This window comes from Lagenorhynchus albirostris, chromosome 9 (assembly GCF_949774975.1).
Source record: "Lagenorhynchus albirostris chromosome 9, mLagAlb1.1, whole genome shotgun sequence".
NCBI lineage: Eukaryota > Metazoa > Chordata > Mammalia > Artiodactyla > Delphinidae > Lagenorhynchus > Lagenorhynchus albirostris.
Genome location: NC_083103.1, coordinates 35991949 through 36019309, shown reverse-complemented (window position 1 = coordinate 36019309; position 27361 = coordinate 35991949). Strand labels below are relative to the sequence as shown.

Genomic DNA, 27361 nt, shown 5'->3' with positions numbered 1-27361 from the left:
AGAAACCCAGAGTTTTCAAACTTCTTAGATAAGACTTTCTTACCACCCAGATTCTGGGAAACATTTCTGAGGTCTTGTCAAAGGCCAGCTCTCGGACCCTCCTGTGCCAGAGAGGTCTTGTGGGGGGACTTCCCTGGCTGTCCAGTGGTTAAGACTTCACCTTCCAATGCAGGCGGTGTGGGTTCAATCCCTGGTCGGGGCGCTAAGATCCCACATGCCTCACAGCCAAAAAAAAAAACCCAAAAGAGAGAGGTCTTGTGTATACAGCAAAGGCAGTGACCACTGTTGAATCTCTCTGTTGGTGTAACTTATTCTGCCTCCATGGCTGGGATATGCACTTGATCCCTGCAGGGAACTTTCAATTCCCTCCTCCAGGAAAGGCTTGTTCGCATTGTAGCTGCCTGGTAAGTGAGCTTCTCCCTTACCTTTCGCAGAGTGAAATAGAGAAGCTGAAAGCTGAGAACGACCGGCTGAAGTCGGAGTCTCAAGGCAGTGGCTGCAGCCGGGCGCCCTCCCAGGCGTCCCTCTCCACCTCCCCAAGGCAGTCCATGGGGCTCTCCCAGCACAGCCTGAACCTCGCTGAGCCCAGCAGCCTGGGTGAGTGGCGTCACAGGGCCTGCAGCTGGCACTCTGGTCTCTAAGCAAGAGCCCCAAGACGAGCAGATCAGCAGATCAAATGGAGAGGCAGCAGGCGCGTGTGTGCTTAGGATGTACGTGCGTGTGGGTGTGCGTCTGCTACCAACATGAGCCCAGCCAGTAGACTGCTGTCATGCTTTGCTGCAGCGCCCCAACTTCTCCAAGCCATGAGCTTGGCTCCCCTCGCCCACCATGCTGAGTTCTGTTTGATCCATTTTAAGAGGCTGACCTGCAAGCCGTGTGCTGCATACCACCCGCCCCCTGCCCCACCTGCCCTCGGTAGCCGATTGGGACGCTGGCTTGGTTTACGACCTTCCTGCCTTGGGGCTGGATTCAGGCTGGCTCGATAATGAGCGAATGTGATCTAGGCAGATCACACAGATCTGTGTGTAAGCATATCGAGGCTGATGCTTTGACTTATTATCCGTGACACCGCTCTTGCTGTCGTTTTGGTTGAGTCTCCCTCGCACTTCCGTTTGGCAAAGGTACATCGTCAGCCCGCTGGCTCCTTGATTGGTCCACTGTTGGTTTCTGTGGTTGCGTTCTGCATTCTGCCCTCTCCCCCCGCCACCCCCATCCCACTTCCCCTGCACCACGACACCTGGTTTGTCCCGCTGCTGTGCCGACAAGCAGCGGGGGTGTCAGGAAGCCGGCTTTGCTGTCCCCGTGTGCCTAAGGCTGTTGATGTTTTCCATTCGCAGACATGTTGCTGGATGACACTGGTGAATGCCCGGCTCGGAAGGAAGGAGGCAGGCATGTTAAGATAGTTGTCAGCTTTCAGGAGGAAATGAAGTGGAAGGAGGTTAGTTGGATCCCTTACCCTGCTTGGCCTGTCCCTTCCCCAGGTAGAACTACCTAGCATAGTGATTCCATCATCACGCCCCATCACCTCAGAGCCTGAGGTGATCTGGAAATAGTACTAACGCTTTCCCTAACTAACCCTACTCCCCAGCAGCATTTTGACACCGTGAAAGTAAGCCAACGGCCCCTCCCTGTCTCTCGTGTTTGAAAAGTGTGTAAAGGGTTCTAAAAATGGTCCACACTGCACCACTTTCAAGTATCTAACTAAACACTAACATCAGTCAGAAACGGCTTTTCTGAATTTAGTATATTCCCAAAGCACTTCAAAGGCAGCTAAGCACATTTAGCACAGAAGGTACAGAAGTAAGCCACCCAAATTCATCCGACCAAGAGCACCTGTTTTAATCCAGTCGTCAGAGGCTGCTGACCAAGTAGAAACTGGGAGATAGAGGTGGTCAAGCCCAGGAGCACACAGGTGGCTAGCAGTGAAGATGGTGGGGCACCCTGACTCACCGAGGCTGGGGAATCTGAGTTTTCTGAGTAGTTTCTGTTCTCTTCCAGCGTCTAGAGGTCATACGCCGGTCAGAGACTGTTTTAGGGTGAGGGCAAGGGTTGACAGTCAAAGTTGATTTTTAGTCGTCAATTAAATCTAAAGGATGCTGAGAATGACCATGTCTCAGATAAGTGGGAAAAGACCTCGTGAGCCCCTCATGTAAGTCCCTTGAGGTTTTTTTGTTTGCTTGTTAGTTCTGAGTATTTTAGCCGACACGCTATCGTAGGCTCCGAAAGCTTGGGAGCCTGCAGTGCCTGTCAAAACAAAGCGTCAGCAGCCAGACTTCTCTGCCAGGGGATTCTACTTTGTGGCTGGCTGTCTAGTCTCACTGACGAGGGTAGTCCCAGGATTTTGAGCTGCCAGGGGTCTGAGCATGATCTAGTTGAGAAAGATCCATAAAATAGTTCCATTTTCAGAGCTTAGCTGGTAGAGTGATAGACTATCAAGGGGGAAGTCCATTCTTGTAACATTCTGTTAATAAACGCAGGTGGTGTCTGTGAAGGCATTTTATTCTAATGCTCATCAACACAAACGGATAGATCTTACATTTTACGGAAGTCTGTCACTTTCCAAAGTTGTCTTGTTCTGGATCACCACAGCATCCAGATGAGCTTGGCTGCCCAGATTGTATCATCTCCGTTTTACAGTTGAGAAGCCCAAGACCCAAGCATCACTTACCTAAGGCTGTAAGGAAGTGATGGGGCCGATCATCTCACTTCAAGACTGTTTCTCTTCTCTGCTGATTTTGCTTAACCGCCAAATACACCCCCTCCTCTCCCCACTTCCCTCCACTCTCCTAACTCTATATTCTTATCAGCATGTCAGATATTTGAAAACCAAACAAAATGGAATGTTCTATTAGTTTCCTTTAATCAGAGTGATCAGTGAGCCCCACTATGCAGAGCCCTGTGGGCAGAGAGGCAAAAGAAGTAGAACAAAGATTATTTTTTGTGAATTTCCCGGAATTTTACTAGTTTTCTGAATTAGACATGTTTTAACTTTTAATTAGAAGAAAAGAAATCAATACTATAAAAAACAGAAAAGAAGAAAAGAAAAAATAAAAACATCCTGAAGGAATTTAAGATCAAGCAAAGAGACAAACTTGATAGACAAATAAGACAAATACCTAAAAATAAACCGTGCAGAATATATCATCATATAAGTTGTGTACAGAACTGTTGAAGCAGTGTGAGCTCTGAGCCTGGTGGGTTGATCATTGAAGGCTTCCTGGAAGAGGTGAGTTGGTAAGCAAGGTTTGGAAAGGGAAAGATGGCAGAAAGGAGAGGGGAGAGCATTCCCCGCAAGGGATGTGTGATCTACACACCATATGAGGTGCACAGTCGGTAGAAGGTTCTAGATTCCAGAGAGGAGATCCTCTCTTCCTAACCCACGGGTTGCTGTTTTAGCAATAGGGGAGGAAAGTGTTTAAGACCATTACCTTCAGTCCAAGTTACATCTGGTGTTAAAACAAATAGAACTTTTATTCCCCTCTCAAACCACTGGCGGAGCTCTAAGACAGTCTGAGTCCTCTGCTAACCTGAGTCAGAAAGGAGCCACCTGTTTTTCACCTGCGGACATTTCCTTGCCCTTAGGATTCCAGACCCCACCTCTTTCTCATCGGCTGCATTGGAGTTAGCGGCAAGACGAAGTGGGACGTGCTCGACGGGGTAGTTAGACGGCTGTTCAAAGTAAGTGCTTCGTGAAGACAGCTACGGCAGTGCGCCCGAGCGGGGGCCTGGGCCTCAGGGGGGAAAGGGCGGTTTGTAGTCCGAACCTGGTCATTCATCAGGCCACATCCCTCTCCCACATCCTTATGTTGCCGGGACTTGTCCCCTGGCCCTCAAGGGAACAGAAGGAGGATGGTAAGTATAGGCTGGTAACAGGACCAACTATTCTCATCTGCCCTTGGCAGTGGTTGGCCAGCCAGGGAGAGGCACTTCCCTGGTCTTGAGCGGTTATATGAGCCTCTCACAGTGAACTGCTAATGTCTACATTCTCTTCCCCTTAGAATTGTGTCCTGTTGAGTATGTTTTGCAGCGTGTATTCTGGGGCTATGACGTCATGCTTCCACCCTTCATTTTGGTAGGGGGATTTGATCCAACTTACCCTGCGTCCCATGCCAACACTTCCAACTCTGTGATTTGTGCTGTGCGTGACATTGACTTCTGATCCGTGGCTGGCGTCAAGGCTGTTGGCACGGTTATTTTTCTCTTCATTCTAATCACATCACTGGAGTGGGTGTTTGCCACAGGAGAAATTACGAATGAGCATCTAGGTGAACCTGACGTACTGGGTGATTTGAAAGAAGCTTTTGGTACATTTTTTTCTATTGACCTGAAGTAGGTCATAACCAGAAGTGTTCGTTAATCACATCCCCTGAGTATTAAGAATAGCCCACATTTTCTGTGCCGGAGACCACATTGGTCTAGTTGAGTTGGTCTGACATCAAAACCTGACTTTTAACTAGTATACTCTAGTCTCCTAGCATCTAGACTCAGGTGGCTTCACAGAGAGAAAATTCTGTTCTTTGACCCAAGCTCACTTCCCATCTTGACAGGCCAGTGTGTAGAAATGAGACGGGGTGAGAGACAGGAATGGCTTAGAGCAGACCAAGCCTGCTGCCCCAGCCGAAACCTTATCTCTGCTGATGGACAGTTGGGACATCCCTGGATTAGAAAGACCACAGTTGGGGCTGAAAAGAGCCTGTGAGGCGTCACACGTGAGGAAGTGAGACCGTTAAAGGTAGAGACTTGTTATCAGGATTCCACCTCAGTCGTGTGGCCACCACAGAGCCCATGGACTTCGTTCCAAGTTCACTGACCTAAAGCCTTCCGGTCACTCATCTAAGATGGAACACTTTCCAAATTAAACACACGTTTGTTTGTTTAAAACTCTAAGCTGCTTTTTTCTAGAAGGCTGGGGTTTTGTTCCCTTTGTCATTATGTGGCCTTTGACCTGAACCAAAAGAAAGGGCTGGTGGAGAGATTTCTTGTCAGAATTACTTTTTCATGCATTTTCCAGCACCATTCCCAGGCCCTAATGTCTTTAAGACTTCAGCTGAACTTATAGGAAAAGCGGCTTAACTTTTCAGTGCTTGGTTCATGCAGACTAAATGTTCACCATCTTGTTAGGGTTTCCCACCCTCCCGTCACTGACCGAATAGATCTGTACCTTAAGGGGCCTGTGATACGAGGGCATCCTCCCTAGAGAAAGTCCGCTCTTCTGCCCCTCGTTCCACAGCTCGATTTCAACTCTGGCATCAGCTGGGAAAGAGGAGACGATCGTAAATCACCCAGTGAAGACATGAGTCTTGGGCAGATTTTTCGCCACATCTTTGACGGGGTCTTTATTCTATATTTTCCAGGAGTACATCATTCACGTCGACCCCGTGAGTCAGCTGGGGCTGAACTCTGATAGTGTCCTCGGCTACAGCATTGGGGACATCAAGCGCAGCAACACCTCCGAGACCCCCGAGCTTCTGCCCTGTGGCTACCTGGTTGGAGAGAACACAACCATCTCTGTGGCCGTCAAAGGTAATCCAGCCCATTGCAGTGGTGGGAGCTTCCAGCATTGTAGGTTTTGTTCTGTGACTTGGCACGGGAACCTGTGTCCACGATTTCGTTTGTGCGTGTATATGTGGGTCGTATTTTGATCCCCATCCGCCACGGTTACTCTCACCTAAGCAAGTTGAACAGTCTTCAGCTTTTTCAGCGACCGTCGGAAACAGATAATTTTAGTTTACTGCTGAAATTACATAACAAAAGGTGCCGTTAGCCTTGTGACTCTGAGATGATGGAATCTTAATAACCCTGTTGAAACGGGGCTCCACTGATACCCGTGAGTTACTCTTGCCGGCGAGCCTTGGGTGCAGTCCCATTCTACAGATGGGAAACCACGATGCTCTGTGGGCCAGAGAGGAGTTGCTCGGAGCACCCTGCGGAAGCAGTGAAGCTCCTGCCCACGCACGATGCTGTTCGAGCTTCCAGCTGCCTCGTCACCTAAAGAGGCTACACCTGAGGCTAAAGAACTTTAGACACACAAAGTATTTTTTTGGGAAAAAAAAGTTTCATGGCCAGATAAGTCCGGCATCGTTATTCCCATGCAGGTTCTCTAAAGCCTCTGTCCTTTCATGTCCTGACTCTTGCCGTTAAAAAGGCTGTGAGATCCAGTCTGACACAAACGCATTTGACTGCAAAATCCCTTTTTCCTATATTTTATGAACCACTTAAAGAAGAGATTACTAAACACCGTCTGCAGCTCAGCCTTCACGGTATCTTATTTCTTCCCTGTAAGGCATCTTGACTGTAGTTTTGGGGTTGTTTGAGGCAAGCTTTGTTTCCTAACTGGGAGGTTTTCTAGAAGCACCCCAACGTTCCTCATCAGCGGGAATGAAGGTCTTGCTCCCCGGTGACCAGTAGCATGTTCCTGTTCGAGCCTCGCACACAGCCTTATCTTGTTGGCATCCCATAATTGTGGCCTTGGGCTGCAAGTGACAGAAACCTACTCAAAACTAGCTTTAGCCAAAAGGAAACATACAGGCTCAGGTACCTGGAAGATCCAGGTATAGGCTTCAGGCGCAGCTGGATCCGGGCGCTCCAGCGGTGCCATCAGGACCAGGCCTACCTCGGCTTTGCTTATTTTTTGAGCTTTCTGCACATAGCTGATGAGTGGCCCAGATTCATCCTTCTAGCTTAGGAACCTAGAAGAAAGAGAATGTCTTTCTGGACAAGTGTGACCGGAAATTCTTAGGGGTGATTCTGGCCCACCGTGGGTCAAATGCTCATCACCAAATCAGTCGTTGTGACCGGGTAGAGGCTTTGGCCCAGCCTGGTCACAAGCCCACCCCTTTGGGGGGTGAAGGTGCTGGGTCAGCCCTGCTTGGACCAGCTGGAATGAACTCCTTGCAAGAAGGAAGAGTCCCACTACAAGGGGAGAGAGGGAGGGCTGCCAGGCACACTTTAACAACAACTGTCCACTCCAAGAACGCTTTAGGGAAAGCCTGACACACCATGACTTCAAACTGCGCTTCAGCCACGCTGGCGAGCAGGTGAGCACTGCAAGCGCTGAAGGGTCAAAGGAGTGACCCGCTGCCGAGACCAGAGCAAACCTCTGTAGAAACAGCGACAGGATTATCTGCTTCCCGAACAGGCCACCTCACCACGGAGCCTAAGCTGGTGCTGCTGTCAGCACGTCAAGTCGTTTTAGCATCTCTAGGGATCAGCTCGGGTTTATTTTTATTTTTATTTGTTTTGCGGTACGCAGGCCTCTCACTGTTGTGGCCTCTCCCGTTGCGGAGCACAGGCTCCGGACGCGCAGGCTCAGCGGCCATGGCTCACGGGCCCAGCCGCTCCGCGGCATGCGGGATCTTCCCGGACCGGGGCACGAACCCGTGTCCCCTGCATCGGCAGGCGGACTCTCAACCACTGCGCCACCAGGGAAGCCCTCGGCTTTGTTTTTAAGCGATACCTGACTCTTCTGTTTTCCTGTGGTGCTTGACACTTATGCCTTCAGGGCACTGAAAACCACTCAAGGGTTTGAGCTGAAAGAGATGGGTGAGCTGCGGATGATTCACTTCCGTGGCACCGGGGCAGGGGCTGTGGCTTTGTGTGCTCTGAAGTGAGTTCGTCTGCAAAGTGGTCACTGCCAGGGGGGTTTTGACAAGAGACTGAGACAGCAACGTAGCTGCAAAGAGAGGGGTTTCACAGTGTTTTAATCGCTGCCCCGTGTTTGTTATTAAGCTTAGACAGGAGACCCTAACCTCCATATTTTGCATCAAACTTTGAGCCCATGTAGGCTCTATTGAGACCAGTTCTAGGAAAGTCTTAGACCTGTACCCAGAAGATCTCATTTGGGATCCTTCATCAGGATGATTCTAGAACAGTCACTGTGCTATCTTTGGTTGGGGAAGATTGGAAACAAATATATAGGTGCGTCAGGGGGGTCTGTTTGCAGTGAATGAATTGTGTGGATGGAAGATGCTACTGTAAAACAGGATAAGTGCTTTTCAGTTCATTTTTTGCCTACATATGGCGGTTTCTTGAGGTGCTTTTTTAATAGAATTGCCTTAGGTTCTGGATAAGTAACCTTGGCTGGATCCTCTCTTGGGAATGATATGAAGAAAACAGCTCTTGTAAAACCAACAGCCCTGAGTAATGAAGTTGTCCCAGGCGGGGAGGGGAAAGATGTTTCCTCTTGTTGTTGGAGAGGCTCAGCTGAGGTCTGCCAGTATTCACATCCCCAAATCAAATGGTCCCACCTTGCGTTTTTCCTCATTTTAACGATAAAGTGTTGATACCTTCGTGGTGGATCTGAGTGTGGGCAGCAGCGGCACCTGGCGTGCAGGAAAAAACAGGGTGAAGAGGCAGCCCCGGGGTCTGGGTGGACACGGGGGATTCACGTTTGGTTTGAGCCAGCGCCACCGGTAATGGTAAATCCAGAAAGACAAGTAGGGCTCAGAGTCTTATGAATTCTGCAGAGGATGGATGAAGACTGAAGGGCCAGATGTTAAAGGTGAATCTGTGGTGGGGGGGGGGCAGTCAGCCAAGCCAGGAGCCAGAGCACATCGTGCTGGTGAAGGGAGCCTGCGGTGTCCCTGGGTGGGCGGGGCTGCCCAGGAAAGGGATAGCCTTGCGTTTTGGCAGTTCCAGGTGGGCAGGCACAGAGAGCCACCCTCTCTGCAGGGCTGCGAACACATCCTCTCTCAAACACAGGGCTCGCGGAGAACAGCCTGGACTCGCTGGTGTTCGAGTCCCTGATCCCCAAGCCCATCCTGCAGCGCTACGTCTCCCTGCTGGTGGAGCATCGGCGGATCATCCTCTCCGGGCCCAGCGGCACTGGGAAGACCTACCTGGCCAACCGGCTGTCAGAGTACCTGGTGCTCCGGGAGGGGCGGGAGCTGACAGACGGGGTCATCGCCACCTTCAACGTGGACCACAAGTCCAGCAAGGTGAGGAGGTCGTTCAGAGGCGGCTGCTTAGCCCTTTGAGAACTAGTGATGCCACCACCCCCGTGATGGCAAAGCAGCATTTCCTACAATGCTCACCTTTGATGGTTCTAAAAGCCTGGGGAAGGAGGTCAGGATGGAACTAGCAGAAAGGAAGGCTTTGATCCAAAACTTCCCAGCAAGAAGTTCCACGTGTAAGTCGACGTAGTTCATTTCTTGCTTCCCCGCTGTGAGTTGGGCACCATGATCAGCGCTGGTAGTTCTTTAAGGTCAACCCAGATGCTTCCACTTCAGTTTACCAAAGATTCATCACGTGCCTACTAGGTCCTCTTGTCTTTCCAGAAGAAAACCTTCTTTTGTGGAACAACAATAATAAGAACAACAACAGCTCGCATTCGCAGACTGCTTCCCCTGGGAGCAGCAAACTGAACGCCCCACAGCAGGACCTTCAAGGAAGTAGTTGTCACAATCCCATTTTACAGATGAGGAAACTGAGGCTCAAGGCAGATGACCATGTACCTAAAGCCACTCAGATAGTCCTGAGCAGCAGACTGGAGCTCAAGTCCATGTCTTAGACCCCAGAGCCAGCAAATAGGCTTGATCCTGCCTCACAGGGAGCAGTGGAAGCGTTCGGACAGCCTGAGCTAGTCCCAGCCTAGGGTCATGAGGTGTTTTCTCAAACTTGCTCATTAGCCATGCGGTGGTTGTTGATGGGTGATTCACTCTGACTGGCCAAAGGGGCCAGGAAGTCAAAGGTGAATTGGAAGTGACTCTTTCACCTTAAGAATCACCTGGCATCCTTGAAGAGGCAGCTCCCAGACCTCATTCCCAGATGATCTGTTTCAGTAGGTTGTGTGGGGCTGGGAATTTGCACCACAAGTTCTCCAAGTGATGTGGACACAGGGGCAGGACTACAGGGAGTGGTGAGAGCCCCTGTACCAAGATCCTCTGTGAATAAGCTCAGGGAAGGCGCCCTTTCCCAGGACCAGCGAGAGAAGGATCCTAGGCGCGTGGCTGGAGGTCGAGCCAGGCTTGAGTTCAGCCCCCACTCACTCCCCTTGGCCAGGCACCGTTGTACAGAGCATAGCTCCCCAACTATACCCTGCAGGCCTGCATGAGGAAGAGAGGGCTCCGAGCCTCAGGATCCGTGGCACTGTCAGGTGCCAGAGGCCAAGAACCCATAGTGCAGAGGAGCTAAAAGGAAAGATAACTAGTAACTTAAAAAATGGGGCTGCTTCTATTGCTAAAAGCCGCATTTTGACTTAAAAGGGAAGCGTGTGTGTGTGTGTAGGAAGCAGAGGAGATATGACCCCCCGAGCATCCAAGCCAGCGTGCAGGACAGTGGCATGGGGAGGCGTCCACACCGAGTCCAGATCCAGCCCTGCTGCCGACCCTCTGTGCCGTCTCAGGCTGCTCACCTGACTGAGGGACGCTTCAGCTTCCTCCTCTGTAACATGGAGACAGTCACAGCGCCCACCCCAGAGGGTTATTGTGGGGCACAGAAGTTCATATGTGTGAGGTCCCAGAGCCGTGCCTGGCGCAAGGTCACTCCATCCTCATGGTGATGATAATACCATCAGGAAGTTGTTCTGTGTTCATTGGCTGGCCCTTAGCTCACCGTTTTGGCCTTTCCCCATCGCACATTCTTCTTTCTCTTCCTTTTCTGATGTGCCCCTTGCCCCAGCCGTCAGTGCCCTGCCCATTCTTCACAGTTAAGGCCAAAGGTTCCCCTTTCACGCAGACCTTCCAAGGACCCCCATGCGTGGAGACCACCCCCCCTGCACCGTTCACTGTCTGTCTGCCCCAGCACTGATCAGCAGGGCATATGTGTGTGTGGGGGCAAGGGGGTCCTTTGCTGTGCTGATTCATCAAGGGCTTCTGTGTAGATGGCTCTCAGGCAGTGCTGTGCCTTTAGAGCGATGTGTGAGGCACTTGCACTCAGGAGCTTCCTGGGAGGTTGGCAGAGTAAGAAATAGTAGCGCTTCTAGAGAGTGCTGGAGCAGCTCCAGCACCGCGCCTGGACACCCCCATGGTGCCTGCTCTTGCCCGGGTTTTCTGTTGCCTAGTGAATTCCAGAAGCCAGGGCCCAGGCCTTCCTCACCACTCCCCCGCCCGCACCCCCTGCGCCCGGGCAGACGCCCTGTAGCGGACAGGCTCTCAGCACCGGTTACCGTGAGGCCTCCGGAAGGGCCCCTCTGCCAGTGCCGGCCCGGGGCAGGGGCAGGCCCCGAGTACGTGCGTCTTCCCGGGGGCGTTCACCCACTCATTCCTGCCCGGCCTCCGCAGGAATTGCGCCAGTACCTGTCCAACCTCGCCGACCAGTGCGCCAGCGAGAACAACGCTGTGGACATGCCTCTGGTCATCATCCTGGACAACCTGCATCATGTCAGCTCCCTGGGCGAGATCTTCAACGGGCTGCTCAACTGCAAGGACCACAAATGGTAAAGGCAGCTCTGGACCTCGTGGCCCCCGGGAGAGACGTGTGCTACAGGGGGTAGGAGCGCTGCACGCACGTGGCAGGGAGGGGCTGGGGCCGCACGGGGGGAGGGGCAGCAGCCCGCAGCCGTCTACCTAGGCCCTTAGATGCCCCGGGACGCTGCGACACCTCCTCCAACTCTCTTACCCTTCATTTCCCCCGCAGCCCTTATATAATTGGCACAATGAACCAGGCTACCTCTTCTACTCCCAACTTGCAGCTTCATCATAACTTCAGGTAAGGAGTCACTTTTTGAGTAGCTGCTGTATGCCGGGAACTGTGAGCATTTTTCCCAGCTTCACTCATTTGATTCTCACAAAAGCCTCAAGTCGTTAAATTTATCATTCGCAGTTTACAAATGGGCAGAGTTAAGTGGTTTGTGTGAGGTCACACAGCCAGTCGATAGCAGGGCTGACTTGCACCCAGATCTCTTTGATGCTAAGTCCTGGGACCGCGGTGCCCCGGGGGCAGCTCTGGGCAGGGACTGTCGTCATGCAACCCTGCACGTCACCAGTGGCACGTCTGTCTGTCCCAAGGGGACGTGAGCAGTGAAAGCTCATGCTTATGAAAGTGTCCATGGAGCAGAGTCTGTGGCCTTCGAGCTCCAGCTGCTGTGAGCCCTGGGCCCCAGCCCCGTACCGAGCTACCCCACTGCTGGGCTGTGGGACTTCTGCCACGCTAGGTTGTGTGGCCTCCACGTACTGCTGCCCTGCCTGGGGCCTTAGGTAAGGATGAACAGCCGTCTCCTGGGGTGAGACCCCCGCCCCGGCTCATTTTCATGGCCATTCTGCCGGCATCCCTGTTGAAAGTAGAATCGCAGTCATCAGAGAGATACCAGCCCCGCCAGGTCACTGAGATCATGGGTCACCTCTGCATCCAGGCTGTCCCAGTCTTATCCACGCTTTCTCTTGCATGTCCCTCAAGACCCTTCTGCTCCTGCTTCCCCCGTCACCGCCGTGTCATCTCCCAGCACACTGTTGCAGTCATTTTCTAACCAGTATGCCTGCCTGCCCCTTGGCCCCCCTGCAGGCCATCCTCTGTGCCAGTGGCAACCGGAGTGAACATTCTAGAATTCAAATCTGACTGTAAATCCTCATGCAGGAAGTCCTTCAATGCTCCCCATTGCCTCCAGAATGAAATCCAGGCCCCTTAGGTTGGCAGGTCAAGTCTAAACTCTGGTTACACTGAACCTCTGGCAGTTTCCCCGAACACCCCACACTGCTGCTCACGCCTTTGCAGATGCTCTGCACCCACCGCCGCCCCGACCCCTGCTCCTGCCTTGCCTCGTGTGGCTGCTCCATTCATCTCCTTTGGTCTCAGCTCAGATGTCCCCTCCTCTGAGGAGCCTTCCTTGATTCCCCAGGTTTCGTCATCTCTCGTTCCTCTTATCTGCCTCCTCCGCTAGACTGTGAGCTCCTGGGGAACAGGGACTGTGTCTGAGTCATTGTTACAGCCCCACAGCCCAGCACGGAACCCGTCACAAGCACAAGGGGCAGTTAGCGCAGTGGTCAGAGCTCAGCCTCTGGAGTTGGACTGTCTTGGTTCTAATCTTAGCTCTTCTCTTGACTAGCTGTTCGATCTTGAACGAGTTACATAACCCGTCTGTGCCTCAGAATTTCGACCTGTACAATGGGTGGCCATCATATCCATGGCACGGGGTTGCTGTGAGGAGTTGTGAATTGATATATGTGCAGTGTTCACTTGAGTATTAACATAGGCACCTTCCAGCTCTAGTGAGCTTTGGTTCGTGAGGTTGGCCGTAGTCCTTGTCATGGAAAAGTGTTCCTGACTTCTTCCAGGTGGGTGCTGTGTGCCAACCACACGGAGCCCGTGAAGGGTTTCCTGGGCCGGTTCCTGAGGCGGAAGCTCATGGAGACGGAGATCGGTGGGCGGGTACGGAACGTGGAGCTGGTGAAAGTCATCGACTGGATTCCCAAGGTCTGGCATCACCTCAACCGCTTCCTGGAGGCTCACAGCTCCTCGGACGTCACCATAGGTGGGGAGGGGAGGCCGGGTGGGTGCCGACAGGCGGGCTGGCAGGGGAGGGAACTGCTGCTCCCGGGGCCCTGGCCTCCTCGGATGGCTGTCCCTGGGCCCTGGTAGCTGGATGCTGCACTGGCCACATGGTTAGAGGAGGGGACAGAAGGACAGGCACAGCCTAGACAGACCCCGGGCCGCCCTGCACCCACATCCCGGGGCCGTCTCTGCCCTTCTCTCCTGCCCAGAGCTCGGGGGTGATGAGCAGCAGAGAGAAGTGTCCAGCCCCAGGCTGGTGCAGAAACTATGGGCTCAGTGAGGATCCCCCACCCCGAGGCTCCCCCAGGTGGAAACCACCCTGTGGGACTGGCATTGCTTTATAAATAAAGTAATCTTATCGACATTCCTAAAGCTTAAGCTTCAGAGAAAAAAAAGATCACTGGTCATCCCACCATCCTGATGTAATCGTTGTAATTTGAGCTTATTTTTTCTGTCCTCGTCCATACATGTTTTATGTAGTTGCAGTCATAATGTACATACAGTATGGTCTTTATTTTCACTTCACGTTGTCTCATGAGCATTCTGTATTGCTCTGCAAAATAATCAGATGTGGGTGCACCGTCACTTCCTTAACTGTTTCTGTGCTCTCGGACATCTACTGTGCTTCCATTTGCAAAGGTTAGGACTAATATCTCAATGAACATCTTTCTGCATAAAGCCTCGCCTCCCTTTGGGGTGATTCCCGAGAGGAGCGTGGTCCCAGGGTGGCATTAAGGAGCGCAAGCATCCTGCTCTGTGCCCGCCACGTGACAGTTGGTATTTCTGCTCTCGCTCAGAAAATTCAGGGTCCCTCCTTTGAGGGGTGCCCGGGCTGGCTTCTCCTGCCCCCCGCCCCGTTTCAGTCTGACTGATGTTCCCTGTGGTCCCCAGGCCCCCGGCTCTTCCTGTCGTGCCCCATCGACGTGGATGGTTCCAGGGTGTGGTTCACCGACCTGTGGAACTACTCAATCATCCCCTATCTCCTGGAAGCCGTCAGAGAAGGACTCCAGGTAAGAAGCGCACTGCCCACTGACCTCCTCAAAGTTCAAGGGACTGTTCTAGTGACGAGAAGGGTTGTCTTTATCTTCCTCTTCAGAAATCTGACTGACGTGAGGTGACAACCCCTCACCTGTGAAGCCATCCGTTCAGCGCAGTGTAGGAGACACTGGGCTGCAGATCCTGGCTCTGCCACTGTTAGCTATGTGACCCTGAGCAAGTCATCCAGCCTCTCTCTGCCATAGTGCCCTCATTGATGGAGGAGAGAACGGTAGTACCGTGCCACAAAGAGTTCTTGCCAGGGTTCAGTGACATCATGGCCATCAAGTACTCAGCACAGTGAGTGCACAAGACCTGGAATATGTCACTTCACAGTTTGCAAAGCATCTGCTGTTTGCTTCAAGCTCTGCATTTGTCCTGGGGTTAGGCAGAGATTTTTTGGTTTTAGCCCCATTTTTTAAGAGAAAGTTATGGCTCAGAGTGAATACGTGACTTGTCCAAGGTGAGGAAGTGAAATTGAAGAATCTGGGATTTGCATCCAGGCCTCAGGTTCTTGGCCCTAAGCCCCATGGCACTCGCCGCCTGACGCCAGGACCCCTCACAGGTGACCCTGGGCCCACGTGGCCGCCCATCCCTCCTGCCCTGCTGTAGCTGGAAAGCCCAAATCCTTTCTTCACTTCTCACTCAACCCAGGGGCTAATGCTAGGAGCTTAGCAGTAGGTTGGAGATTGTAACAGTTTTATTGTTGAGTCTGGAGGTGGCCTGAGAAGGTTCTCGGCTTTCAGGACCGCTCTGAGTCATTAGCAGGCATCACGCACGGCTGAATAGTCCAGGAACCAGCTTAACAGCCGGGTTTCTGAGGGCTGTGTTTCCTCAGTACCGGACGGTGGGAGACACATGATGCTGGTGGAGGACCCGGGGCGGGGGGGTGTGCACACCCACATGCACATGTGTGACGGCACACCTTAATGGCTTCCGTCAGGGTTTGTCATTTGTGTACGTTCAGCTGAGCCTGGCGAATGTTCATCTGCTTGGTACCTGTAACATGCAGCAGCACTGAGGGTCTTCGGAGACGTTCAGGACAACCAGGGCTTGAGAAGGAAGGAGGTGCGCCTCTGGTCGCTGGTATTTCATTGAACGGGAGCATGTAGGCTGCGTATTCAAGCCACCGTGTTCAAATATAAGTGATTGTGAAGACAGAGAGTAGCGAGAAATTCAGCCACCCCTTGACCGGCCTTAGTTTCCGGTGTCTGAAGATCATTAATTGATGGCAGCATTGTTTTTAATTATAATTGACAAACAGTATATTAGTTTCAGGCATACAACATAGTGATTTGATATTTTTGTACATTACGAAATTACACTGTGGTCAGTCTAGTTACCATCTGTCACCGTACAGAGTTATTACTATATTATTGACTATGTTCCCGATGCTGTACATTACATCCCCATGACTTATTTATTTCACAGCCGGAAGTTTGTACCTCTTAATGCCCTTCAGCTATTTCTCCCATTGATGGCAGCATTTCTGTTTTGTCGAATGTGGCTTTTGAAAGAAAATATGAACGATTTCAGATCTGTCAGTGGACTCTCTTTAGGTAGAAAAATTCACTGGGTAAAGTAGCCATAATTTCGTCTTTACTCAAATGGATTTGTTAGGACCGCAAACCCAAACAGCCACCCAGTCACTCCTGTTTGCTTGGGATGCCCCGCCTACTGGATTCTTGGCGTCTGTTACATTCCAGAAGCCTCTCTCTCTTCCCATCAGGGGCTTCCGGGGACTGCAGTAGAAACCCGCGCTGCTCGATAGAAGCCACAGGAATTGCAGGGGAGGAAGGGGCACTGTTTCCTTCTATTTCTGCCTCGCCTCTCACTTCTCCCCTTTGCTTCTTTGCCCGAATATGTCTCCTGGTGCAGGACAGGAGTGACCTAGAGTGTGCTTGGAAAAAGTCGTGGGTGCTGTTGCATAAAGCACGTGGGTGCCCAAGGAGGCACCAATCAGGAGGGGTAGGCTTTGCTCTAGCCTCCAGCTACACATCAGAGGCCCCTCGTTGGTCCTCGGTAAGGATGGACAGTGCTAAGGCCCTGCTCCTTGGACCTCAGCTTGAAAGAAGACCTTGTGGGCATGGCTATGAAAGTCGGGTCTGATCTTCCCTGTGTATCCTGGAGAGGTTGCTGATGGATTTGATCTTCAAGGGTCTCTTTCCCACCAAGAGCAAGGAGGCTGTAGGTGAAAGGATTTGGGGGTGGCTGTGGAACAGCCCGTTCAGGACAAGGAACAGAAGCATGTCACCGTCTCAGGAGACTCACCAGTTCACTGTGAGGCAAGGAAAGTCATCACTTCCCTGTGCTGTTGAGGTCTTTTGAAGGACAGTCTTTCAAGAACATGGAAACAACCAGGGGAGGCAGCCAGAGTTAGCATTGTACCAAGTTGCTCAAAAGTGAGCCCTCCTGCCCCAAACCTGTGGCTTTATCCCATTCTGCAGCCTGGGAGACCCCATGGACTCTGCAGATTCATGAGGAACCCTGGATTGTTCTTCATGTCTCTAGTTTTGAAGGAAACTTTGATGACATTTATTGAGAGGCTGCTACCTACCAGGCACTGTGCCAGGGGCCTGACAGGCATGATTCCGTTTAGTTCTCAGCGCCCAATATGCACCTTAGAGACGAGGAAACCAAGGCTCACAGTTTTTGACCCTTCCCCAGTTCACTAGGCGGGGTGTGGATTGAGCCAGCGTCGTAGCGCATAGCTGACTCCTCGGTTACTTCCGTGATTTTTCAGGCTGTCCTGAGACCCCTGTTACTCCACCCAGAGCCCTCAGATGGCTCAGGGAACCAAGTATTGTGTTACATAGCGTGACGTTCTGCGTAAGATTTCATTTGGCAAAAAGACTCTTCTATTCAAAAAGAAAAGTTTAAAATTCCTCAGTCTCCTTCGTGTTACCTTGAGTCCCGTGCTCACTGTGTGCTGGGTGCTGTGCAGGCCACTTACTCCTCCCTGACTCTGCGAGGAGTGGTGTGGCCATGAGGTGAGCGCACTGTGGTTCAAAGCAGGTAAGCCCTTGGCCAGGGTCATAAGCTAAGAAGAGGTGGAGTCCCCAGATTGGGCTCTGGCGGGGCTGCCGGTGGTGGTTGGCAGCACAGAGACCCTGCTGCCGACAGGTCTCACCAGCGGCTTCCAGTCAGCCCCTCCAACAGGCACAGCCTTGCCTGGAGGAGATGTGGCATCGCCCCCTAGTGGATACCAGGTATCATTGCAAGTTTTGGCTCCTGAGTCTTTTCCCAGTAGAGTGTGTGTGCGCGTGTGCGTGTGTGTGTGCGCGCGTGTGTGTGCGTGTGTGTGTGTGTGTGTGTGTGTGTGTGTGTTCGCGCGCGCAACTGCTTGTAGGCTCTTCCAGAATGTGTACCTTGATGCCTTCGTGTGTGAGAAACGTGCATCCCACAGAGTGAGAAGGTGCCCAGTGGCCAAGTTTTCAGTTTCCAGTGTCTTGGCTCCCTCTTCCTGTCTTGGGGAAAGTGAATGTCCTGTTTGTCCGTCTGTCTGTACAACTGTCTGCTGTTTCCCAGAGCTGCCTTAGGGCTCTGCAGGGGGACCAAGGAGCGTTACGACACATCCTTTGCTTGCCACGGTACTTACCCAGCCATTCATCACCTGGACTTAGACATGTCCAGTGGCAAGTGGGAAGGCTTGTAAAAATATTCTCTGTTTTTGCAGATGACATTAGATATGCCCAGGTGTGCATTTGTCTTATGACTTAGCCCTCAGCCCTGTTCCCCTTTGGAATTTTCATTGTAAACACTTGCCAAAGTGTCTAAAGCCTGCAGAGTCACTCAAAAGACCCCTGTCCCCCTGGTGGAAAGGGGAGAGTGGGGAGCCATTGATCACATGACCCAACCTGCTCGGAGACTCTGGGCAAACCTCCCACTGCTAAGCCTCGGGTTTCCCATCTGTAATCTGAAAAGTGTGGACTAGAAGAGTTTTTTCAGGCTGGCTCTGTGGACCCCCAAAGTTCCTCAGACCACTCGTAGTAGGGTCAGGGGAACGGAGCAAAAATTTAAAAGCCACGGGGCCAGACCCTCTAGGAACTTGATGAGCTCGGAATTCTAGGCTCTGTTGTTCTGCAGCCCTGAGCATCTTCTCTTCCAGGCTGGAGGATGGAGACAGAAGCAGTAGCTACCAGAAACGACGTTTGGTTCAGCCTCACACATGTGAAATCTGGCTTGGGAAAGTCAGCTGAGTGCTGTAGGGAAAGCCCTTGGAGGGAGACGCTTCTACAAGTTGCAGGAATGTTTCTCATGTGCAACAGGCTTTTTCAGGTCTAAATATCCCCAAGCACTTTGTGCTCCCTTCCTCCCTGGCTGGTACCCATGCGCACACGAACCTTCACATGATCCCTTCCTGCTCGGACCGTGAGTCGCCTTTCCAATGCCAGACTGAGCTCTCAGGCCTGGAAGTCACCGCTGCCCCAGGTTAAGGAAGGTTTCGCAGTAGACGGGACTGGAGCACTAGACAGGAAGGGCGCTGGTGTCTGAAAGCGCTGAGCTCGTAGAAGGCTGTGTATCTCGAGTGGAGGGAGAGGCCATGGATGGAGGGGGGTGGCGGGCCTGTCTGCAGTGTGGGCAGGGCATGCACTTCCCTGAGACAATCGGACGGGGCTTAGGCAGTCGTGAGACAGCGGAGGGACAGCAGGCCCAGCCCCGGTGACGTGTCCTCGTCGGGTGGACAGCCTGGCCTGCATCTCCCTGCTCCGGTTTTGGCTGAGTCACGTGGCTCTTGCCGATACCGAGTGGCTCCGAGTGGAGTCTGTCAGGAGGGGTGGAGAAGGGAAAGGTCCAGACAAGGATGCCAGGGTCCTGGGTTCGAATCCAGCGCTGCTCCGAAACCTTTCACAACTGGCTCTTCTCTTTTAGCCGTAAGTTCTCCATCCGGTAGGTGAGACGGCTGGGACCCCAGTTCCTTCCAGCTGAGGCAGCCTGTGACCTGGGAAAGACGTGATTTTATCAGTCAGAGCTCAGCTCTCCTGTACTGTCAGCCTTCTCTCCCCACATCCCCCTCCCTCCCCTCTCAACTGTAAGAGTTCTGGGAGGACAGAGGGCACAGGCAGATGGACAGACAGGCTGCGGTCCAGATGTAATTCCACTCTAGAGTCCCCCCCCTGCAGCCGTTGTGGTTCAGGGGGCTTTGGTCTTTGTACCCCTGTGGTGCCCTACAGAGGGCGTGCCCTTCCAGAGCCACAGGTGGCACTCTCCTGGGTGGGCACATCTTGGCCTGGCTGTGAGCCAGTCCTGCCACGTCTGCTCAGACTTAAGTGGTCCACGGACCTGGGCAGACTTGGATTCCAGTTCTGCCTCCCCTCGTCCCTGGGCCTGGCTCCTTGTCTGGGAAACTTGGGTAGTGATGCCTCCTCTTGGAACCACATGGTGGTTAAACAAGATATTTGTCAAGTGCTTCTCGTAATCCCTGGCACGCAGGGAGCTGTAAGGTGTGGCGGCAGGGGTGGTGTTAAAGGGGAAAGCTACAGAGAAGGCGCCCAGCCACGTGAGATGCAGAGCCTCGCCTTGGGAAGCGGTGCGGCCTAGGTTTTTGTTCTTTGAAGAGTGTATGTATTTCTTGAAATTGCCAGAAGAAGTCACTAAAATCATTGTATTATTCGGTATTTCAGGCTTAAGGAAAGGAGCTTGGAGGCATGGTCCTGGTCTTACAAAATTATGTGATAATTCTGCTTTAAGAGCAAATTAGTTGTTCTGGGCAATTTTGAGAACCACCTTAGGGAGAAGAAGCAGTTACAATTCCAGTACCCACATGGATCCCCTTTAACAATTTGCTGTTCTGAAAGCGCCTCTACAGCGGGGGCTCTTTGAGAGTCAGCCTCACTTTAAGAAATGGGGTTTTATCGAGCCAGAGCCATTGGTGACCTCTGCCTGGGCTGCTGGTAACCCAGCATCCCATCTGTGTGCCGTGGGGGGGGGGGCGGTACTCAGTGGGATGACAGCACTTCTTTCCAGCTCCACATTCAGTGACATCGTGTTGGTAGTTGATTGGCCACGGTGAGAGTATTCATATCATGGAAACTGGCAAACACTTCAAATCAGAGAGTTGTTTTTCAAGTTGGATCAGCGAGGCTTAGCGTTGAGGGCAACGCAGTGAGTCAGTGGCAGAGCTGAGGTGTGAGCCCAGGTCAGGCTGACTTCAAAGCCAGTGCTTTTACTCCCTAGGTCATGCTGCCTTGGGTCTTAGCACATCAAGGTGTCCGTGCCTTGGATGATTTCCTTAGGATTTCCTCTGGAAGTGGAATTACTCCATCAAGGGAAGCATCATGCTGGGCTTGGAGAGTTTTTCAGAAAGTTGCAAAACCAGGCCTGCAGAAGAGGTCTCGGACCACTTCCTAACTCTTCCTTCTTTGTCTGTTTCCAGCTGTATGGAAGACGGGCCCCCTGGGAGGACCCCGCCAAGTGGGTGATGGACACCTATCCTTGGGCAGCCAGCCCTCAGCAGCACGAGTGGCCTCCCCTCCTGCAGCTCCGGCCCGAGGATGTCGGCTTCGACGGCTACTCCATGCCTCGGGAGGGGTCAACCAGCAAGCAGATGCCCCCCAGCGACGCTGACGGAGACCCGCTGGTGAGTTCGCGGCTTCCAGAGCAGCTTGGCATTCACTGAGCACTCACTGTGTATTGGGCCTCATGCTAGCTAGGCACACCGGAAATTGGGAAGTGACTGAGCCCCAGCCTTGCTTTGGAAGGCTAGACCTATCCCAAGATTTGGGACATTTTTGCCAATATTTTCTTCCTGGTTTTTAGTTTTTCACTTGTGTCTTTAACCCCTCTGAAATTTTTCAGATAAAAGATCAAGAATTTGATTTTTCTCCCTAAATGTCCCTACACCACTCTTCACCCTCTGGTTTGAGTGCCAGCTTTATCATGTCTTGCCCAGTAGCCCAAGCCACGTGGTCAGGAGTTTAGGCAGGGAGAGGTTTGAGGGCGGGAGGGACTCATGGAGGAGAGGGCAAGGGGGCCTGAATGCGGGTCCCCTGGCCAGTGGTATGAGTTAAGCCTTTAATGCTGCCTGAGCACCTTTACTCCACTGTTGCTAAAGCAATAAAGGCCCTTTAAGAAGAACCTGGGTCAGAGATCATACCACTGCAATTCTAGAACTCTCTGCCAATGTAAGACCCATACGTAGGCATACTGCGAAATTAGACCTAATAAATCAAAAGCCCTATTAAAAGAAGGTTGAAGCACATATACCGGAACCTCCCATGGTTAAATGACCATTATCATGCTATAAATTTAACCCTGAGCTCTCTTGGCAACTAAGGCGAAAGGAAAAACACTGCAAAGAATATTGCTTGCATTACCTAATGAAAGAACATATTCATAAGCGATGCAGCAGGATTAAAAGACAGTTGACTTGCTGTTCTATCTCTAGTGACTAACTGCTTTGCTAGATAAAAAATAATAATAATAGGTGCTTTGGGGTTGTCTGCCACTCCTGACTGGTGGGATGCAGCTGTGGTCCTATTGAGACATTTTAAACGGGGATTTTACGTTAAATGGATTTATGGCTTGTATTACTAAGCACAACCTAATTTGCAGTGTTTACCACAGTGGTTTTCCAGAGGAAAGGATCAACCTGTAGAAGGCTATTTCTAACGTTAACCGTTACTAAAAGCCACAGTCATGGAACTGTTTTTGTGGGTTCAAGCGCGTGAACTCTAACTTACGTAAAAGTAGAATTTAGGACATCTAGAGGAAGGAACGGCCAGCTCAGCCCGGGACAGTCTTTTCTTAACCAGGGATATTCATGTCGCTGCCTAAACACAGAAGGCATTTAGGTAAGACCCGGGGTTCTCTGAATAGTTACACAGAACTGTCTTTCCAACCTCAGGCTCCCAGAAGTCAGCTATGCCAGCCCAGCTCCCTCTACTTACCAAGTTACCTACTTGGTGTTTCCCCCAAGTCCTGTTCTCTCCGCCCAGGACCACAGGTGTCTGCTATGATAGCCCTCTTGTTAACTGATCTCTCACCCTCCTGAGACTGAGGCCTCCAGGAGGGCAGGACTGTCTTGTTTTTATTCCAGACCATGTATCATGGGTACACAGGGAATGTTTGATGAGTGAATGAATAATCCTGGCTGCGAAGGATTTTTCTTTGGACTTCCGCTCTACCCCTTCCCAGTTGCAGGCATGCAGATGGACACCAGATGGTGGTGCATCTGTGGTTGGCCCACCCAGGCCCATTCTGCTAGGCATCCTGAGGGGCGGCCAGCCAGGGGGCAGCTGGACTTCACACCCAGCTGCACCAAGTCTGAAGATAGCTCAGAGAGACCCTATCTTCCTAATTTTGCTAGATAAAATATAAAATGCATACACACACAGTTTATAGTTATAAATAAAATTAAAGTATTGATAGTTTTCAGTTCCCCATCTCCCCCTTGAACACAAATGACCAATAGACTGTAGACCAGGGAAGATGCAAGAACATTGTCTTTAAACTCTTAAGAGAAATGACGGTGATTATGATAGCAGACTTATCTCATTTATTGAACAGTTACTATGTGCCAGGCCCTATCCTAAGGTTGAATACACACCATGTCGTTTAATTCCCTACTTCGGCCCTATGGTATGGGTACTGCCGTTTTCTCTATTCTGTGGATGAGGAACTGGTGGCCCAGATACATTAAATAATTGCCCAAAGGTTTCTGAATTGGAATCCAGGCCTCCCGGTGCTCCGAGGCTCTGCTTTACTAATGCTATCCTCCGCCTCCCCATGGAGACCTTGACAGGAGCTGGAGCCCAGGTGACTCCAGGCTGCGCTCTGGCCAGAGCCAGGACTACAGATGGGCTCGATGCTCATCGAAGGGGGAACCCTGTGCCTCGAGGTCAGTGGTGCTGGGGCGCTTGGCTGGCATCTCACCCAGGCTGAGGGCTATATTTGAGTAAGGTGCCCCTCCCAAGTAAAAAATATATACACATTATCTTTTAGAGGATTTTGTATTTTCAGTGATCTGCATGTATGAATCCACACCGTAACGTTATAGGGCAGGTATAATTATTCACATGCAACCAGTGAAGAAACTGAGGTGTAGCGGTTAAGTCACTGGCCCGAGGTCATGCAGCTAGTAAGTGGTGGAGCCGAGACTTGAACCCTGGAAGCCTGGCCGAGGGCCCGTGCCCTCGTCCACCGCGGGCCACAGTCCCCAGGGTGAGTCTAGAGGACGTGGCGTGAGCTTTGGAGAGGCCAGGCGCGGCCAGCCGACCGGACCGGAAGCCATGTCGCGGTCTCCGCTCTTTCCCCAGATGAACATGCTGATGAGGCTGCAGGAAGCTGCCAACTACTCCAGCCCCCAGAGCTATGACAGCGACTCCAACAGCAACAGCCACCGCGACGACATCCTGGACTCGTCCCTGGAGTCTCCCCTGTGACGGCCGGGCCGCGGGGCCTGCCCTCCTGAGCCAGCCCCCGGCCTCGGCGCGAGTGCCGCGCGAAGACCCGGACCCTCCTCGTCCTCCAGCCTCGACCTGGGTGCAGGCACCCCGGGCCAGCCGCCTCGGGCCCGCTTCCTTCACGGGGAGAACCGCACCATCTTCTGTGTCAATTATTGTCCTGCCTTGTTGCTGTGACCTTCCTAAGACACCGAAAGATACTTCTCGGGAAAGGACCATCACCGTTGAAATGAAAAGGGTTTTAAACAAAAAAGCCAACCCACTTGAAGCTCTGAAACCAAACAGCATCCTGCCCTCAGCGGCCCAGATACAGAAGAGATTAGAGCAGAGCTGAAAACGGAGACAGCAGGGCTTCCTCCGCGCACAGACCCTGCAGCTCCAACCCCGCCGCCGCCCTTCCACCACACCGGCCACACAGAGATCCGATGCCAGCCGGGGCCCTTGCTTTGGTCACACTCAACAAACTGCAGAGCCGCATCGCAGGAAAAACTTAGGAAAAACAAATCGTGCTTTCTCTTTGGCTTGTTTTTTAAATGGTGCTCTCCTTATCCGAGAGGTATTTTGCCTGTTCCAGTTCCTCCCCCGCCTTTCAGACCCATCAGCCTCTGGTTCTTCCATAAGTGAGAGCGAGGCCGAGCGGATGTGGCTATAAACGCAGAGCTGCATGTGTCTGTCTCCTTCTCGTACAGAAATGAATCAGGTCTTATTCCTGCTAACACTGTGTACAGTGAGAATTGGTCTACCTTGGCGAACCGATCACCCCTTTGAAAATGAGGTTGAGTTTCTCCCTTTCTGACTGTTTTGATTTTGAAGACTTTTTTCCCCTCTCCTTCCCCTCATGGTCAGAATCCATCCTTTGGTGAACGTGAGAACCGCAGGAGTTGGCTTTTGGTTTGGTCCTGCTGAGTTTTGGTTTTCAGTTGTCCATCCTCACAGTTCTGCACACTCGCTGCCTCCTGCTGGGGCCGGGGTCGCTGTGCCCTTGACAGTGGACCAGGACCCCGTCCTCAGCGCGTGGGTGAGCGGGACCTTGCCTTTCCTCCTCGTCCTCGAGGCTGCAGGACACACGTCGACATCTCCAGCATGCCAGCCCCGACCTCAGGTGGGGTGTGAGGTCACCTCGCAAAACACTTGCACTTTCCCCAGAACCAACGTGACGTCACACAAGTCAACAGGTGGAGGCAGCTGCTCCCTTCCAGAAGCTCTGGCCTCCGGCGGACGAGCCTTGCCTGACCTCTTCGGTGCTGACCTTCCCAAAGCGATGCCTTAACTGGTTTTGTACTCACCGTGTTCATTGATGAGTGTCGTGCCTGCCTGGGGTCTGTTTTTCTGTTTTCCCCATCAGAGCAAACAGGGCTAACAAGTCATCTACTCACTAGAAGAACTCAAGCTAATGTGACTTTTCTCATCCAAAAGACTCATTCGTGTGGATGTGTGACTGTGGGAAAAAGAAAAAGGAAAAAAAAAAAAAAAGATCTTTTTGGTTTTAGGTTCTTATCAGTCTCCAGCTAACGCCCTGACTAGATGACGATCTGTCTTGTGCAGGAAAAGGCAAAAGGTCCTACCATGTTACATGACATCGTTGAGCCCATGCTCTGCTCGTATGTGTCTTCAGCATACCGGTATTTTCTCTACGGAGTGTGGTCAATCTTTGAGTCATTTGTTTCTGTTTTATTTTTATCGGACCCCCCATGGGGGGAGTCTCTGTTAATGATCAGGGGTTTTACTCCATTTTTTTTACATTTCTATTTCCAAAGGTCCCTCTCTCAACATCTTTTATTTTCTTAACCACAAGAGCTTGACCTGAAACCAGTCACATTACATTGGATGACACCATTTGCTTCCTCTTTGAAGGGAAAAGGGGAATGTGTCTCTCTAACAGGTGAATGGAAAACCTCTCACCGTGCTCTTTTCTTTAATCTCAGTAAACTCAGACTCTATTCTGCTAAGCCTTCCTTAGTCATCTGGGTGTGTGAGTGTGTCTTGTTCTGTTTTGTTTTTCATAACATGTTTAAAGCATGTATTTAGCCTGTGACCTCAGGGGTCAGTCACACCCTGAGCCTTCTGGTAAACCTGAAGAATGGTCCTTCTCAATGTATCTCCCAGCAATGACCTTACACGCTCATACTGTGAATTTGGGAGGAGGTGAAATGGACTTCTCCTCATGGGCAGTTTTCCCGGTCACCTTGTGAGTAGACACCTGCCAATATCCTTTGAAACGTTTTTTGGTTTTGTTTTTCGTTTTTTTTTTTTTTTTACAGCACCCTCTTTTCTCTTTCTTTTCTCCCCCGTCCCACAGACTTCCCTCCCACCGGGTCCAGGCTCAGCGCCGAGACCTCTGTCCCTGGTGCTGCCTGACAAGTGAACGGTGGTTTCAAGGAGTGTAGCCTTGTTCGAGTCACAACTCGGGGTCTTTCCTACAGTTTCCGGAAGCAGGGTTGTCTGATATGCACATTTCTTACTTTGGTCCTGTTCTGCTTTTGTGTCGCTCACCTTTGACAAAGTGACTGTGCTCATTTAGGGCTCTGTCCGAAATGCTTCCACTTTGCCTTTTTCTACAGTTAGGCTAATTTTGAAAATGTATGAAATTCTATGCAACATTTGTGTTGAGTTACCAATGGAAGCCAAAAGTTTTCTTTCCAAACTGCCAAGAATTTTACAGGCCATAAGTCAGATGGGAATTCCCTTTAGTTTAAGGTGGTGGGTGGGCAGGGGGGGACACGGAACGAGACTTGCCTAGACCTTTGTTGTATCTTGGGGACATATTTTATTGTTGATGCTTAAACTTCAAAATTCTGTGTATTCGAATTTGATAATGGCGAATCTACTTCAAAAGGAGAAAAGAATCCAACTTTGTGGATACGAAATGGAAGGTTTGCTGTTTTGATCTAGTTATTTCCAGTGGAGCAGTTTATGAAATATGTTCTATAAGATGTACATTTTTTCATTGTAACATAGAAATTGTAAATAATTGATTAAAGTGCTGCATTTTGATGAATTTTTTCTAGCCATTTTTAAAGAGAAAACTAGGAATTGAGTATTTTGTGTACGGTATGTTTCCGTCCTCCCTCCCCGTCCGCCGTCCCTCCCTATTTAATTTTCATTTGTCATGAGGTTTTTGGATTTGCCAATGATCTGCTGGAGATCATGCCCCACATCATAGAGGATAAAGCTGATGATTGTACCAGTCTTAAATTATTCATGATTCAATAAAATTGATGCTTATTTATTCAGATTAGTGGTTTGGCTTTTCTGTGCTAGAGAACGTCCTCGTCGGAGTTCAGTTTCATGCCGGGAGGAAGTCATTCTTATTTGGATGCAGGAAACACAGCGAGAGCTCCCCAAAATCTGCAAACCCATCTTTGCTGCTGTGTCATCGACATCCTACCTCTTCCCAGTTCCTTGCCTCAGTTATTGCCCGTGTGGAGCTTCTTAGCAATGCAGCACTTTGTGCTCCTCCCAAACTTTGAGTCACTGGGGATCTTGTGGAATTGCAG

General features: G+C 51.4%; 1 protein-coding gene across 2 annotated transcripts in view; it reads left to right on the top strand.

Annotated features, from left to right (window-relative positions):
- Positions 1 to 27095, top strand: part of NAV2 (neuron navigator 2) — a 396632-nt gene extending 369537 nt beyond the window's left edge. For both annotated transcript variants that reach the window (XM_060159528.1, XM_060159527.1), the window contains 11 exons: positions 435 to 597; positions 1338 to 1438; positions 3583 to 3678; positions 5355 to 5523; positions 8701 to 8936; positions 11220 to 11374; positions 11575 to 11646; positions 13209 to 13405; positions 14317 to 14435; positions 20837 to 21040; positions 23718 to 27095. In XM_060159528.1, coding sequence (XP_060015511.1) covers positions 435 to 597; positions 1338 to 1438; positions 3583 to 3678; positions 5355 to 5523; positions 8701 to 8936; positions 11220 to 11374; positions 11575 to 11646; positions 13209 to 13405; positions 14317 to 14435; positions 20837 to 21040; positions 23718 to 23843 — 1638 coding nt within the window. In that variant the 3' untranslated portion in view covers positions 23844 to 27095. The remainder of the gene's footprint in view (positions 1 to 434; positions 598 to 1337; positions 1439 to 3582; positions 3679 to 5354; positions 5524 to 8700; positions 8937 to 11219; positions 11375 to 11574; positions 11647 to 13208; positions 13406 to 14316; positions 14436 to 20836; positions 21041 to 23717) is intronic.
- Positions 27096 to 27361: the final 266 nt, after the last annotated feature.